At 40.0% G+C, this 15413-nt stretch overlaps 1 protein-coding gene across 2 annotated transcripts in view; it reads right to left on the bottom strand.

Annotated features, from left to right (window-relative positions):
* Nucleotides 1-15413, bottom strand: part of CTNNBL1 (catenin beta like 1) — a 177191-nt gene that overhangs the window by 127515 nt on the left and 34263 nt on the right. Inside the window, 2 exon segments of one of the 2 annotated variants that reach the window (NM_001246652.1) lie at nucleotides 7353-7459; nucleotides 11774-11962. In NM_001246652.1, the coding sequence (NP_001233581.1) occupies nucleotides 7353-7459; nucleotides 11774-11962 (296 nt within the window). 2 annotated transcript variants of the gene reach the window in all.

The raw sequence follows: 15413 nt of genomic DNA, 5'->3' as shown, positions 1-15413 counted from the left end.
CATTCTTCTCAACTCACAGACTTTCCCCCCAAAAAGTAAGCCTATATAGTATACAGTTCCATATTCATTTTGCTGTTGTTGTTAATATAGGCTAAATAATTCCCCTTATCATTATTCTACTACAATAGGAGAAGCCAATACCTGACAAACTGCTATGGGTCCTTCTCCTTCTCCATGGCAAAATCCCTCACTCACCACAGCACTCTTCCCTGCTGAGCCAAGATGGCTGGCCTCAGAATCCTTCTCAACACAGTGTTCCAAGAAGAGACTATGAATCAATCACAGGCTGGGTGTGGCAGATTAAGCTTATCTACAATCCCTGTTCTAAGTCATAGATTAATGGCCACACAATATTCCCTTGAGTAGACGTACTGTGATTTAATTAACCAATCCCCCTTTGTCAGGCATTCAGATAATTTCCATTTTTTTTCCCTTTAACAAATGACACTAAGATGTATGCATTCCTAATTACTGTGTTAGGATAAATTCCCAGGAAGGAAAGGGACAAGTCAAAGAGTACGCATGACTTAAATAGATTTTGATATATTTTGCCAGAAAAGTACCAATAGTGCATGAAGTGCCTATTTCCCTTTACCCTCTTCACAAACAGTATCTCCTCCAATTTGAGATAGAAAAGACAACTCATTTTGTATTTTGCATTTCTGATAGTAAGATGGTTAACATTCTTCTAATGTTTACTATTTGTATTTCTTCTTTGCCCATTCTTATTAGGATGCTCATTTTGTTTATAGATTTATAAACACCGTATATTAAGGAAATTAATCTCTATCCTACACTGCAAAAAAATTAATCAGAGAAAAGTGTTTGCCCTTTAATTTGTACATTGTGCTTTTTGACATAAAGGTTTTTTTTTTTCCTTTTGACATAAAGGTTTTAAAAAGTTCAAGTAGCAAAATCTTTGCCTTTATGAACTCTATTTTACATGTATCCTGAGCAAAATATTTTCTGTGCTAAAAGAAGATATATTTATGATGTATTTTTATGTTTATATATTTAAATATTTAATCTATCTGAAATTTATTTTAATGTATTGATATAGGGCACAAATCTAACTTTATTTTCTGCAAATGTTTGGCCAAGTGCTCCAATACTATAATCTATCTTTCCCCAGAGATTTAAAGAAATGTCATCTATCATACACAAAATTTTAATGTGTACTTTATTCTGTTTCTGGGTTTTTCACTCCATTTCATTGATTCGTCTGTAAATTCCTGAGTCAGGACCACACTTCCACATTGTTATAGCTTTATAGTATGTTTTATGCGTGTTACTGCAAGCAACTCCCTTGTTGTTTTTATTTTTCAGTGTTTCCTTGCCTGTTCTCATTTATTATTCCAAGTAAATTTCATAACTATTTTAACAAGATTTTCCCCCAATACCTTTTTTTTAAAAGGCTTCCTTCTCTGCTTGCAAATAGATTATTTTTTTAGATCACTTGAAGTGTGGAAGCTAAATCAGAATCATGACTCAGTAAGGCTGGTGCAGAAGGATTCAAATATTCCATGGGCCAGGAGATCTACATAATCCTTGAACCCAAAGGCCTCAGCAAACCTCTAAGGCTTATTTGCCTTATGTGAGTATGTGTATACAAGATTTCTGGAGAACAACCTGACAAAAGGTTTTTCCAGTTCACTTGGAAGAACTGGCAAGGGAGACTGGGCACTAAACAGTAAAAAAAAAAAAAAAAAAAAATTGTGCTGAGTGCAGTATAAGATCTGGTGATTTGGGTGATCGACAGCAAACGTGGTGGCTCATGCCTGTAATCCCAGCACTTTGGGAGGCCAAGGTGGGTGGGTCACTTGAGGTCGGGAGTTTGAGACCTGCCTGGCCAACAGAGTGAAACCCCGTCTCTACTAAAAACACAAAAATTAACTAGGTGTGGTGGCGCATACTTGTAATCCCAGCTACTCGAGAAGCTGAGGCAGGAGAATTGCTTGAACCTGGGAGGTGGAGGTTGCAGTGAGCTAAGATCGTGCCACTGCACTCCAGCCTCGGCAATGCAGCGAGACTCTGTCTCAAAAAATAAATAAATAAAGTAATTGAACGATTGTTAGTCACCTGGAGGGGTCTGTCCTTAGGCCTGTTTAGATCAAGTATTTTATTATATTTTTTTAACCAATAACATGAGCAAAGATACATAAAAGGCAAAATGAAAAAAGGTTATATGACACAAAGCTTAAAGAGACAGTAAGCACAGCAGCTGACAGAATCAATTCAAAAGTTCCTGACAGGCAATAATGATGTGCCAAATCTAACCAAAGGAAAAATACCTGGGATCCACACAGAAAACTGCAGTGAACCAAAAAGTCAAGTACAAATGTAAAGGCTGGGAGAGATACAGTTTCATAAGGGCACATGTGTTTCTTTCTGAACTTGATGGCTTTATTGAACCATAACTGTAATACAAATCAGAACACGAGACAGTTCTGCCAGAGACAATTTCTTATTCATCTCTGGACATCCAGCACCTGACGCAGGCCTTGGTTCAACACAGAAACTTGGGAGATGCCTGTAAATGGGGGCACAGATGAAAACAGCTGCCACAAGTGCTACGGTGGTTTTAGGGTACTTAAAAGAGGACAATACAGAGTTATGCTGATTCAATGACCCTAAAACTTTGTGACATCTGTTCAAGGAACCATCTTTTAGGAGGGATGTGGAAACCAATTCAGGGAAACAACCAAGATTCTAAGGAGTCTAGATACATCTCATATAAGAATTTGTTGAAATGCTTTCTCATTCTGAGTTGAAATTTTAAGAGTCAAAGCTGCCAAATGATGGAATAGCTTTCTTTGGAAAGTTAGATCCTTCTCACTGGGATAGTTAATAATGGATGGCATTAAAAAAAAAAAATACCAAGAGTTAGATGGTAGAATAGACTGTGCTTCTCAGTTCCTTCCAACTTTGAGATTCTTCTTCCAAATATGGTCTTAACCCAGTGCTTTTAAGTTTAGGAAGTCAGAAAATTATCAAAACAAAACAAACAAGCAGAGAATAAAACTGCAAGCAGGGAAATATTACAAAAATATACTGGGTCCAGTGTTATGTGAGTAACAAGATACCGTGAGAAATGCTGGACTTGGGAATGAGACTGACCTGGGTCATACTCCCAGCCATGCTATTTACTAGAGGTGTGGCCATGAACAGTGAATTGACAAATATTTACTAGGCACATACTAGGTGCCAGTCACTGTGTTAGGCACTGAGGATATAACAGATAAAATAATCCCAGTTTCTGGCCTCCATTAAATATAAATAATCTATTACAAACCATTAATTATAAGCGTGTCTAGTACTACCCAAGAGAAGTGTCACTGGAACACAGAGCGTGATGTCCCAACCTGATCAAGGAAGACACAGAATATTAACTAACTTATTGCTAGACCCTGATTTCCTTATCTTCCTATAGTGAGGATTAAAAGAGATAATATATATACAGTGCCTAATAATAGCTGGCACATACAAGTACTCAATGAATCTATGTACCCTCAAGTTTGTTATGCTATAACAGTCATCTTCTGTTTTGCCTGACCAAGCACAGCCTACTCATGAGCCTACTCATTTAAAGCACACACTACTATTTGCAGAGAACCGTCTTTAGGAATTAGGCATACCTTCAGCAATAGATGACTCACAGCTGGGGGAAAGGATCAAGTTAGAGGTGACGGGAGAGCAATAGAGCAACATATTAAAACAGTAACCCAGGCTGAGATGGGGTCATCGATTCCATCTAATATGACAGAGAATATTTTCCTAGGCTGCCCATGTGCATTTGCTTCAGACCAGCAGGATATTCTCCTTCAACCACAAGGGTGAATATCAGCGAATGACCAGCAAAGCTCAAAAACACTGGGAAAGCCACAGAAATTGGTAAGTCCTAAATGCAATCACTGCTGGGGGAACATGATGCTCCCTCCATCCAAGTAAATCAGCAGTTCTCAAAGTGTTGTCCTAGGACCCCAGGATGGGGTAGCGGGGTGGCTGGAGATCCTTTCAGGGAACTATAAGATCAAAACTATTTTATAATAAATCTAAGACACCATTTGCCTTTTTCACTCTCATTCTTTCAGGAGTGTACAATGGAGTTTTCTGAAGGGCTCCATGACATGATGACATCACCGCCCTGATGGCTAATGAAATGTGTGCTTGTCTGTTCTTGTATTTGCCAGAATTTTCTAAGCACTTTGGGATATTCAATAATTTAAGAGTACAAGGAGATCCTGAGACCAAAAAGGTTGAAAATCAGTAAACTAAGTAATTCTGTCCCTGCAAAAATGAAGAGAAGAACTATTAAAGGACTTTCTAGGGAAACAGCACACTCTAGTCAATGTGGTGTTTAGGAGAAAGATCACGCAGTGCAAATTGGAGGGTGCATAAGGAGAACTGTCAACTGAATCTCAAATGCAGTCAAATGAAGAGAGGCATTTTTGGGTATGCGATCAAAATGACAATTGGATATATGGGAAAATAAATTTGAATGTTTCTGATCTCAACCGGAAAGTTTCATCCGAATACACTCTAGCAATTTTCATCTTAATTTCACCTCGCTGATCTAGAGAATTACGAAAGACACTGCACCAGTGAGAATTCAAGAACTCAAGGTTAAAACACAATGTAGTTTCCTAACTGCTTTTCGACATGAAAAAAAAAGTTCTTTATGCACAATTTCCATTTTCATATGCTCAGATTTTAAAACTAAAATAGTATATACATTTTGTCTGAATGGAAAACACTACCGTTTTTTTAAATAAAATCACATTGTCTTAAAACCAGTTAATGAACTGTAACACTAAGGTACCTAAGATGTAGATGGTGAACATAACCTGCAGAAACTCTGCTCCAAATTGAGAGACGTGTATCTACCAAGCAGGCGAAGGAAATACTGGTGTTCAAAGAAGTAAACTGAATTTCTTAAATTTCCAGTGTCATTAGCCCGCAGCATAGCTTCCTCATAATGTATCCTTAGGTTCAAGCAATGGGGATGTAATAAAGACGACAGGGACTACATAAGCTCTCTCATGTTTACTGAACACCTACAGCAAGGCAAGTACTGTGGTAGGCACTAGAGACAAACAAGACACAGTCCATCTCCTAAAAGGAACAGAGTCTAATGCAGGAACCACTGAGTACAGAAATAACAACAAAACAAATGGCAAAAATGTTAAAGACTGATCACATGCATTGTGGGCAAGAACACAAGAAAAGAGATGCTGCTGCTGGGGGGAGAATTTAAAAATACAGTGAGAAAATTGGCAGTAGCTATCATTAAAATGTACATACCCTTCAATCTGGGAATCCAAAATTTAGGTATCTATCCTATGGAAATATATGCACACAAAGACACATGTACAAGTAGGTTCACTATAGCATTTTTCATAAAAGCCGATTTTAAAATAATCAAATGTCCATTAATAGAAAATAATTAAATAAGTCATGGTATTTCCAAACCATGAAATACTATGCACCAATTAAAAAAACACAAGGTAGATATGCATGTACCACCTGGACAGATCTGTTAGATCTGTTAGATGACCCAAAAAATCAAGGTGCAGAATATGCACAGTATCACTTAAGTAGAAACAAATACATTTGCATAATTAACTGTTCACAAGGTTCCTCTAGGCAGAGGAATGGAAAGGGATCAGAGTAGTGAAGGAAAACTTTCATTTTTCACTCTACTTATGTACCACTGGTATTTTCAGAATGACAATCTATTCATGCATTACTTGTGTAATTACACACACACACACACACACACACACACAGTGCTCCTGTATGGTGGAGATCAGTACAAAACCTGATAGGACTCTGATGCTGGATAAGCTGGGCCCTGATCTATTAATAGCTACTCCTACTATCAAAGAGGGCTGTGGCCCTAGGCCCAGTAACCACATTCTCCCCACTCTGCCTTCTCATCCACAGCACAGGGACAACATAGTTGACCATGCTGGCCTCTCTAGGTTGCCATGAAGACTCTGTGCCCGCTGACACCTCTGTGCCTTTGTTCATGCTCCTCATATTGCCTGGCATGCCTTCCTGTGTTCTTTTCCGCCTAATAAAAATGAATCTTCAAGGCCCAGCTCAACTACTATCTTTTCTATGACACCCTCAATAGCCGCCAACTTGGTATTTACTGTTTCTTCTCCTATTATATCTCTTTTAAAGTGTCTATTTCCTTCTACCTTGCCTTTACAGTCAGTCTCCCTAGTAACCTAAAAACTTGAGTGCAAAGCCTGTACTACTCAATTGTTAATTGCCTGGGGGACTTGGGCATATTAAGATTCATTAAAATTGTATGTCCTGGGAGGGACAAAGATAGGGAAAGAAAGAGAGGTTTAGAACATTAAAATCGTATAAATGTGAAAGTCCCCTTGGTTAGGATTCAAGACTGACTGAAAGATGCCAGATTCCTCACATAGCACTTCATAGTGCACCGAGGTGCCAGTGTAGTAAAACTCACGTTAACTATCATCTCATGGGCATCTACTATGTGCCAGGTACTAAGCTAAACACTTACATTATTCTCCTTTAATCTTCATACAACCCTGTGAGGAAGGCATTATTTCCTTATACAGATGAGACACCCAAGGCTAAGAAAGTGGAAGTAACTTATTCAAAGGCATGTGCGTATCACACCAATATCTGTCTAACTTCAGAGCCTCTGACATGATCTCCACAGTAAAGCTATCACTAACGGCAGGCACGATCAGTCTTCTTTGAGCACTGAAAAGAATAATGCAGGAGAGTTAATATGTTAACTGCAGGGCTGATCTTGAAAAGGGCTAGCTTACAAGGCTGGCCCTAGGCTGGCAGCCAGGAATTTGGCTTTTGAAATGTTCCCTAAGTGATAAGGTTGCTGCTTTGTCAGCCCGGGGCACTGAACAGCTGCTTTCCTTCCAGGAGCCTATAATTTTGGTTGTTATTACAGGCAGAGAATGCCTACATGACCAGTCCTCCATAAAAACCCTGAACTCAGAGTCTGAAATGGGCTTCCCTGGACAGCATCACTGCACACATGTTGATGCATTTCATTGCTGAAGAAAGAAGCATGTTTGTATAATCCCACCCACTGGGAAGGAGAAAACATAGGAAGCCTGTATCTGAATTTCTCCAGATGCCACCTGATGTGTCTTTTTCCCTTGCTGATCCTGTTGTGTGCCCTGTGTAATAAACCACAGCCCTGAGTATCACTGACTTTGAATTCCCAAACATGGGGGTCATCCTGGGATTCCTGGCCCAAATCACAAAAGCCAAAACAAACCAAAACCAAAACAAAATTAGCCAACGAAACGCCACAGAGGAGACATGGTATCAGTAGAACAGAACCTTACTTCTCTGGATTGTCTGGAAACTTAATCCGCAATTCTTGGTTTTTATATGATCTCTTTTCAAATGTGAGGATCATTTTCTTCACTGAGCTTTCATCCAATGGCTCCTCCTAGTACAAAGAGACAAATGCAAAAACTTCAGTCCACAGGGGTTTCACATTCATTGTCACTACTTTCCTGTGGCTCTTATACCCCACCTCACTCTGCCATTGACCTTTCTGGGTTCAATGTACAGTACACTTTTTTTGTTTTGTTTTGTTTTGTTTTTTGAGATGGAGTCTTGCTCTGTCGCCCAGGCTGGAGTACAGTGGTATGATCTCAGCTCACTGCAATCTCTGCCTCTCAGGTTCAAGCGATTCTCCTGCCTCAGCTTACCGAGTAGCTGGGACTACAGGCACATGCCCCCATGCCCAGCTAATTTTTTTGTATTTTTAGTAGAGACAGGGTTTCATCGTGTTAGCCAGGATGGTCTCGATCTCCTGACCTCGTGATCTGCCCACCTTGGCCTCCCAAAGTGCTGGGATTACAGGTGTGAGCCACTGTGCCTGGCCACAGTACACACTTTATCTCTCCAATTACAATGAGGAGTAAGGGCCTGTAATCACATGCTTCTTTTCGGGTATATCACATTGGGTGTCTCACACAATGCCCACTATCTGTAACACAGGAAATTCAGTTTGAGGTGTTAAAGACTGGGCACTTCAGCACTTCAGGAGGCCAAGGTGGGCAGATCACTTGAGGTCAGGAGTTCAAGACCAGCCTGGCCAACATGGCAAAACCCCATCTCTACTAAAAATACAGGCACATGCCTGTAGTCCCAGCTACTCGGGAGGTTGAGGCATGAGAATCACTTGAACCTGGGAAGCAGAGGTTGCAGTGAGCCGAGACTGTGCCGCTGCACTCCGGCCTGGGTGAGAGAGGGAGACTCTGTCTCAAAAAAAAAAAGAAAAGGTGTTAAAGACTCACTCATTCAACAAATATTTCTTGAGCACACTGTATGGCAGAGAGTAAGCAACAATATTAGATAATATTATTATACATTTACCTTGTCATCCTTTGCTATACATGTAAGATAAGACTGACAGGTTTAAAAGAATTGTTTAAGGTCAAACTCTGAGTCAGTGACAGTGACCCTTAATCTTTTCCTACAGCAGAAGTTGGCAACTGCAGCCCATGAGCCAAATCCAACCTACTGCCTGTTTTTGCACAGTGCGTAAACTAAGAACGGTTGTTAATTAGCTATAGTCACTGCTTAGCATTTCTTATATATTACTTTGCCTGGTACTTACTAGATGCTGAGAAGGAATTCAGACAGGTACTTTGAATCCTGAAGTAGCATCAAGAATTTAGTAACCTTGCCTAGAGAATGCAAAAAAAAGCTAGTAGACTGTACAGAATTTTCTGGCTTCATACATTGGAATAATACCTATGAAAGCAAATAAAATGAATATTTGAAAACTAAGTCATTTTTTCTCCAAAAAATCTACACTGAAATTTCACACGTTTTATCTTCAGTTTCCTTCCAGTTTAAATTAATGTGCTGCAATGCACCCTGCTTCTCTTCATACTATCCCAACTCAAAGCTTCACAGCTTTGTAGTCATTGACCATAACTCACACCTAAAAGCAATAAAGAAACTGCTATTAAGAGAACCTGAAATAGATCCTTTTGGAAAGCACTGAATCATCCCATAATTTTATAAGTACTCAAAAATGTTAGCTATTATTCTATTATTAAATTTCTATTTCCACATATGGGGTTTTAAGTGGGAGCTATCCATAAATTCATTTTCAGCATGACACATTTCTTAGATTATACCAATGACTCCTAGATCCCAAGGTTCTCTATTGAATCCCCACCTCCTCCCCAGGGTCTACAGCTTAAAGACAGGTTCCCTGACACAGTAAAAACAAGTCAGAGTCCTGGCTCAGTCAAGACTCAGAGCCTAGCTTCACTACTTACTAGCCATGGGACAATGTTACTTTGCTGAATATATTTCTCAAAGCTTCATCAAGTCCAGCTAATTCTATCTCCTAAGTCTTTCCTGAACTCATCCACTACACACTTAGAATAAAATCCCAAATCCCTCACATGATCTACGTAAGGATCTGGCAGGATCTGCCCAGATAATCTCTCCAACCCCAAACCAATGCAAAGACTCCCATTGCTAGCCCATGTCTACTTGTTCTCTGGCATAAGTAGACTCTCCAGTGTCTGGCACACAGCAGGTACTCAGTGAAGATCTGAGGAATGGAGGAAGGGAGGAGGGGAGGGGAGGGGAGGGGAGGGGATGAATGAAAATGTTACCTGTTATCTCTCAAGGTCATAGAGATGACCTAAAGAAAGGATGTACATAAAACTACTTTGTAAACTACATGAATGCAAGCTGTTATGGTTATTATCAGCAACAGGCACAATGTACCCAACATACCACTAGAATTTAACTAAAATAATCAAAACATTTCTAGGAAAGGGTTAAATCACTTTCAAGTAAGCTCAATATCTGCTACTTTTTTTTTCTTAGCTAACATCTTGCCCCACTCTGGAGAAAAACCACATTAGTGTTAACACAGCTCTCACGGGATTTCCGAAGTCCTAGCCTCTCCGGGGTTTGGCCTTCCCTCCTTTAATTTCTCTCCAACACTGGGGGAAAACTGAATTATCAGTCTTAGTCATCAGCCACAGCAGTATCTCTAATAGCTCAACGTCAGAAACCAGAGGGAGATTTCAGAAAGATGAATGCTGATGATGTAGCACAAAAAGGACAATAATATTTTACAAGTTCACGTGACTTTACAGGGGCAAACATCACTTGTTTTTCATCAAATGGGACTTCGGTGGCAGTGAGAAAATAACTCCTGGACTTGTAGCCTTCCATGTGTCATTTTTACAAAGCGATCTCTTTTTCCCTGTCCCTTAACAGAAAGGTTGGTCCCACATTACATTTCTGTCTCCCAGGCTAGAAACCACTTACCCATGACAGCTACTATCCTAATCCTCCAGTACCAGCCTTGCCCTACATGGGAATTATACCTGCCAATTAACTGCTGCTGCAGGGCTAACAGATTGAGCAGAAGCTGGTGAGGAGGGAAGGGAGGGAGGATGTGCTACACACACTGTTTGTCTAAGCCCTGGCAAGGCTGCTGCCCTCAGAGAGGAAATTAAAAAATTCAGGACTGTCTCCCACCACGTATTTCTAAAGTGCCATCATCTTTTAGCGGCAGACCCCCAAATTAGCACTAGTACAAATCCTAATAAAGACAGAGCTATTGTCACAACACAGTAAAGACCTTTTTGGAATATGAATCCATTTTTTCTTCTTCTCAGATTCACAGCCAGCCTCATTTTTTAATCCAAACTTAGCATCGTGTCTTTGAGAGAACCAAAAAACAGCTGGCTCTTAAGACTCTTATTTCTGTAATTCATATTGAACAAAATGCCAGAGTGAAATAACACACAAGTTAACACTTAAAGATTTAAAAAGACACAGAGGTAAGGTCATTTTGTTTTTAATCACTGATATTTTACCTCTACTCTTCCCAGCTTCATTCATTTATTCATTCAATAAATATTTATTAAGGGCCTACCAAGAGCTAGGTATTGCTCTGGGTGCCAAAGATAGAGCTGTGAACAGAACAGAGCCAGTCTCTGTTTTCATGGGCGGCTGGGAGGAGGACAGCAATGAGCAAAATAAACAACTAGAATTTCAAATCATGATACGTGCTATGCAGACAATATACAAAATACAGTAATGAGGAAATGAGAGAATGGCTTGCAGGGCTACATAGGAAAGACTTCTTGGAGGAGGAAACACCTGAACTGAGACCTGAATGTGAAGAAACCAGTCATACAAAGCATTAAGGGAGACGAGCATTCCAACAGAGGACACAGAAGTCCAAAGGTCCAGAGGCAGGAATGAGTGGAAAGGCCCCAACGCATCTTGAGGAACAGCAAAGGGAAAGGCCCAAGGAATCTCCTTCCCTAAGCTGTACTTTTGCAGTCACACCTAAATACCTAATACTGTGGAACCCATTAAACTTCTCCACTTTTGTTGCTTTGCTAATACCATTTTCTCTGCCCAAAAAGCCCTTCCTTCCACTTGGTGAAATTTGACCCCTCTTTCAAAGATAATAATGCAAGTGCCTTCTATGTGTCCTCAGTAAGATCCAGGAAGCCTGCCCTGACCCTCCCCTACAGTACATAATATGGAACAATTTTAAAACTCTGTCACATTCTTTACATCTCATAAGATGCTTTCCCAACTGCACTAGCCCACTTAACCTTCACGTTAACACGATGAAATATGAATTCTTAACCTCATTTTACAGATGAAGATGGGAAGCTCAGACAAGCTGAGTATTTGGCCCAAAATTACGTTTTACAGGGTCAGCCATCTTAGCTCCCACCCAGCGCTGCCACGTTACCTCTTCCTCTTCCTCTTCCCCGTCTCTGTCAATAATCTGAAGCAGCCTTTTTTTGTCATCATCCGCTTCCTCCACCACAGTCATTTCTTCTTCCCGATAGCGGCCGCGTTCTCGAGTACCAGTTTGTTTCCGACGCATCTTCTGCTCCTCCTCTTCATCATCCCGGGGACGTTTTGTGCCCCTATTGGGCTGAGAGAAAAGAAACATAGGATTTTAGAGCTGGATACAGCATAGAAGCCAGGCGTGGTGGCTCATGCCTATAATCCCAGCACTTTGGGAGGCCAAGGCAGGCAGATCTCTTGAGCCCAGGAGTTTGAGACCAGCCTGAGGCAACATGGTAAAACCCTGACTCTACAAAAAATACAAAAAAAGATTTTGCAAGGCATAGACAGCAAATATCCTAAAAGCTTTCAAGAATTCTCTGACTCAAAAGCATCTAGCATACAACTTCTCCCACCACATGGGGTAAAGCTCTATGTGGTCATTTTTCAGATCCTTAATGATTCTATAAATATACCATGAAAGTCAGTGGGAATTTTTTTATACGCAGTTTTGCCATTTCACAAAAGTTCCTATGTATACGGAAATAGCAACAAAGCTATCTTAAGATGGGGATACTGGGTTAGGCTCACATACTAGTCAAGATATAACTCCCAATGCCAGCCTCTTAGCACCTGGTTTTAATTCACATCTACATAAGATTACAAAGCCTTTTTTACAGTTACTCACAAATAGTACAAACATAAAATATTACATATGTAACTTCTGAATGTCTACTGTACTCCCAATTCTATTTTACAGAAGAGTTGAGTAAGGCCCAGAGCCTGGGCAAAGGACCTAAATAGACACTTCTCAAAAGAAGATGTACAAATGGCCAGAAGATATATGAAAAAAATGCTTACCATCACTAATCATCAGGGAAATGCAAAGAAAAATCACAATGAGTTATCATGTCACACCTATCAGAATGGCTATCATGAAAAAGACAGAAGATAAAGTGTTGTTGAGGGTGTAGAGAAAAGAGAACCCTGTGCACTGTTGGTGGAAACACAAATTAATACAGCCATGATGGAAAACAGATGGAGGTTCCTCAAAAAATTAAAAATAGAATTATCATATGATCCAGCAATCCCACTTTTGGGTATGTAACCAACAGAATTGAATTCAGTATGCTGAGAAGATATCTGCCCTGTTCATTGTAGCATTATTCACAATAGCTAAGATATGGAAGCAACCTATGTGTCCGTCACTAGATGAATGGATAAAAAAATGTATACATACACAATAGAATTCTACTCAGCCCTAAAAAGTGGGGAAATTCTGTCATTTGAGACAACCTGGATAAACCTGGAAGACATTAAGCTAAGTGAAATAAGCCAGGCACAGAAAGACAAATACCTCGTAATCTCACTTGTATGTGGAATCTAAAAAAGCTGAACTCATAGAAGTAGAGAGTAGAATGATCGTCACCAGAGGCTGGGGAGGAAGGGAGATGGAGGGAAATGTTGACTAAAGAGTATAAGTTTCTGTAAGGCCGGGTGCGGTGGCTCACACCTGTAATCCCAGCACTTTGGGAGGCTGAGGCGGGTGGGTCACCTGAGGTCAGGAGTTCAAGACCAGCCTGATCAACACGGAGAAACCCCATCTCTGCTAAAAATACAAAATTAGCCAGGCATGGTGGTGCATGCCTGTAATCCCAGCTACTTGGGAGGCTGAGGCAGGAGAATCGCTTGAACCCGGGAGGCAGAGGTTGTGGTGAGCCGAGATCGTGCCATTGCACTCCATCCTGGGCAACAAGAGTGAAACTCCGTCTCAAAAAAAAAAAAAAGTTTCAGTTAAACAGGAAGATAAGCTTTAGTGATCTATTGCACTGAATGCTGAATATAATAAATAATAATGAACTGTACATTTAAAAATTGATAAAACAGATTTTAAATATTTTCACTACAGAAAAAGTATTAAAGGTGATAGATTTGTTAATTAGCCTGATGTAATCATTCCACACTGTAAACATATATCAAAATATCACCTTGTACCCTATAAATATATACAATTATTTGCAAATTAAAAATAAAATTTTAAATCAAATATAATAATAATAATAAAGGCCCAGAAGCCAAGTATTACATAAGATCACAAAACCACTCGTGCACCACTGAAAATAGAACTGGCACTTCCAGACTCCTAGTCCAAGGACCTTTCTACCATACTCTGTTAGGACCTCATGTTGCCTTTTGTTGTTGTTTACTTTTTAGAGATGAGGTTTCACTATGTTGCCTAGGCTGGACCTGAACTTCTGGGCTCCAGCAGTCCTCCTGCCTCAGCCCTCTGAATAGCTGAGACTACAGGTGTGTGCCACTGCAGCCAGCTCATTTTGCCTTTTACAATGCAATCCATGAAGAAGGTCTTACTGTTGTTTTCCATTAAATTAGAATAAAACAGAGCAGTAGTGAAAGGGGCTTCAGAGCTGAAGAGACACAGCACTGCCCAGACACCAAACAGCCCAGTGTCTCCATTCAGCTCAACTTACTCCTGGTTCAACTTTGGGCCCATCACCTACCTCTCTAAACCTTAGTTTCCTCATCTGTAAATGGACATTATAATTCTTTTCTCTGTGAACTTCAAGTGAAAGAACTCTAAACCATAATGGTACTAAACAAATACATAAAATCATCACTGTGAGGTAATCCACATGATTCTGTCTTCTCCAACAAAACATTTGTGTTAGATTCTTCAATGAGATTTCTTTATCTGATATAGTAATCACACCCACCAGCGATATGCTTGGTGCAATGTGGTATGTTACTACCAAACAAAAGAAAATGCCACTTTCACTGCCAGCCTGCTAAGTTGTTTGGTAATAAGAGAAAATTTTCTATTATACATGTTACACATCTCCCCTTTTGACTTGTATTGAACAGTACTCTGCCAGTGGTAGAAAGTCATTCCCCTCTTTATTCATGTTTCCTGCTTGCTCCACATACCAGGTGCTTTAGTAAGTCTGAGCATATGACATTGTTTAGAAAACTCACACTCGACAATTTAGTTTGTAGGGTACCACCTGCTATTTTTCACTCTCTTCCTAGTCTCCCTGAGCTAGATGATAATTTCGTATGAACACACTTTATTTTCCATAAGGACAAAAATTACAAAAATGTACTATCATCATTACTGCTCTACCCTAAAAAAGAAAAATAAAAAGGAAAGCAACATGCCAGTAACCACAGACAGGCTACAATAAAAAAGGAGGTGGTGGTTTTCATGTAAGAAGAGGAAGGGAAGGTAGATTCATCCTAAAGGAGGGCAGGCTTCCAACTGGAAATCTGTAGCTCCTCAGCAGGTAAGGAACTTCAGCCCTCTGGGAACACTAATTCTTTCAAGCTCATAAAATAAGCCCTGCTGCGATTCTGATTAGCGTGAGCCTGCTGCAGCAGCCAAGTTAAGGCATGAGCTCCATAGTTCTCCACGGAAAGGAGATTTCTAGATTGTTTATCTCCGAGGGGAGAAAGAAAAGGCAGTGGGCCACAATTAAAAGGAGAAAGCTAAATATTGCCACAGTTAAGAAATGCAAAATAGAAAAAAAAACCACTAGCTATGTCTCTTTTGAAAACATCTTCCAATCCTCTTCTTTAAAACAAAC

This window comes from Pan troglodytes, chromosome 21 (assembly GCF_028858775.2).
Source record: "Pan troglodytes isolate AG18354 chromosome 21, NHGRI_mPanTro3-v2.0_pri, whole genome shotgun sequence".
NCBI lineage: Eukaryota > Metazoa > Chordata > Mammalia > Primates > Hominidae > Pan > Pan troglodytes.
This window is presented reverse-complemented; position numbering and strand designations above follow the sequence as displayed.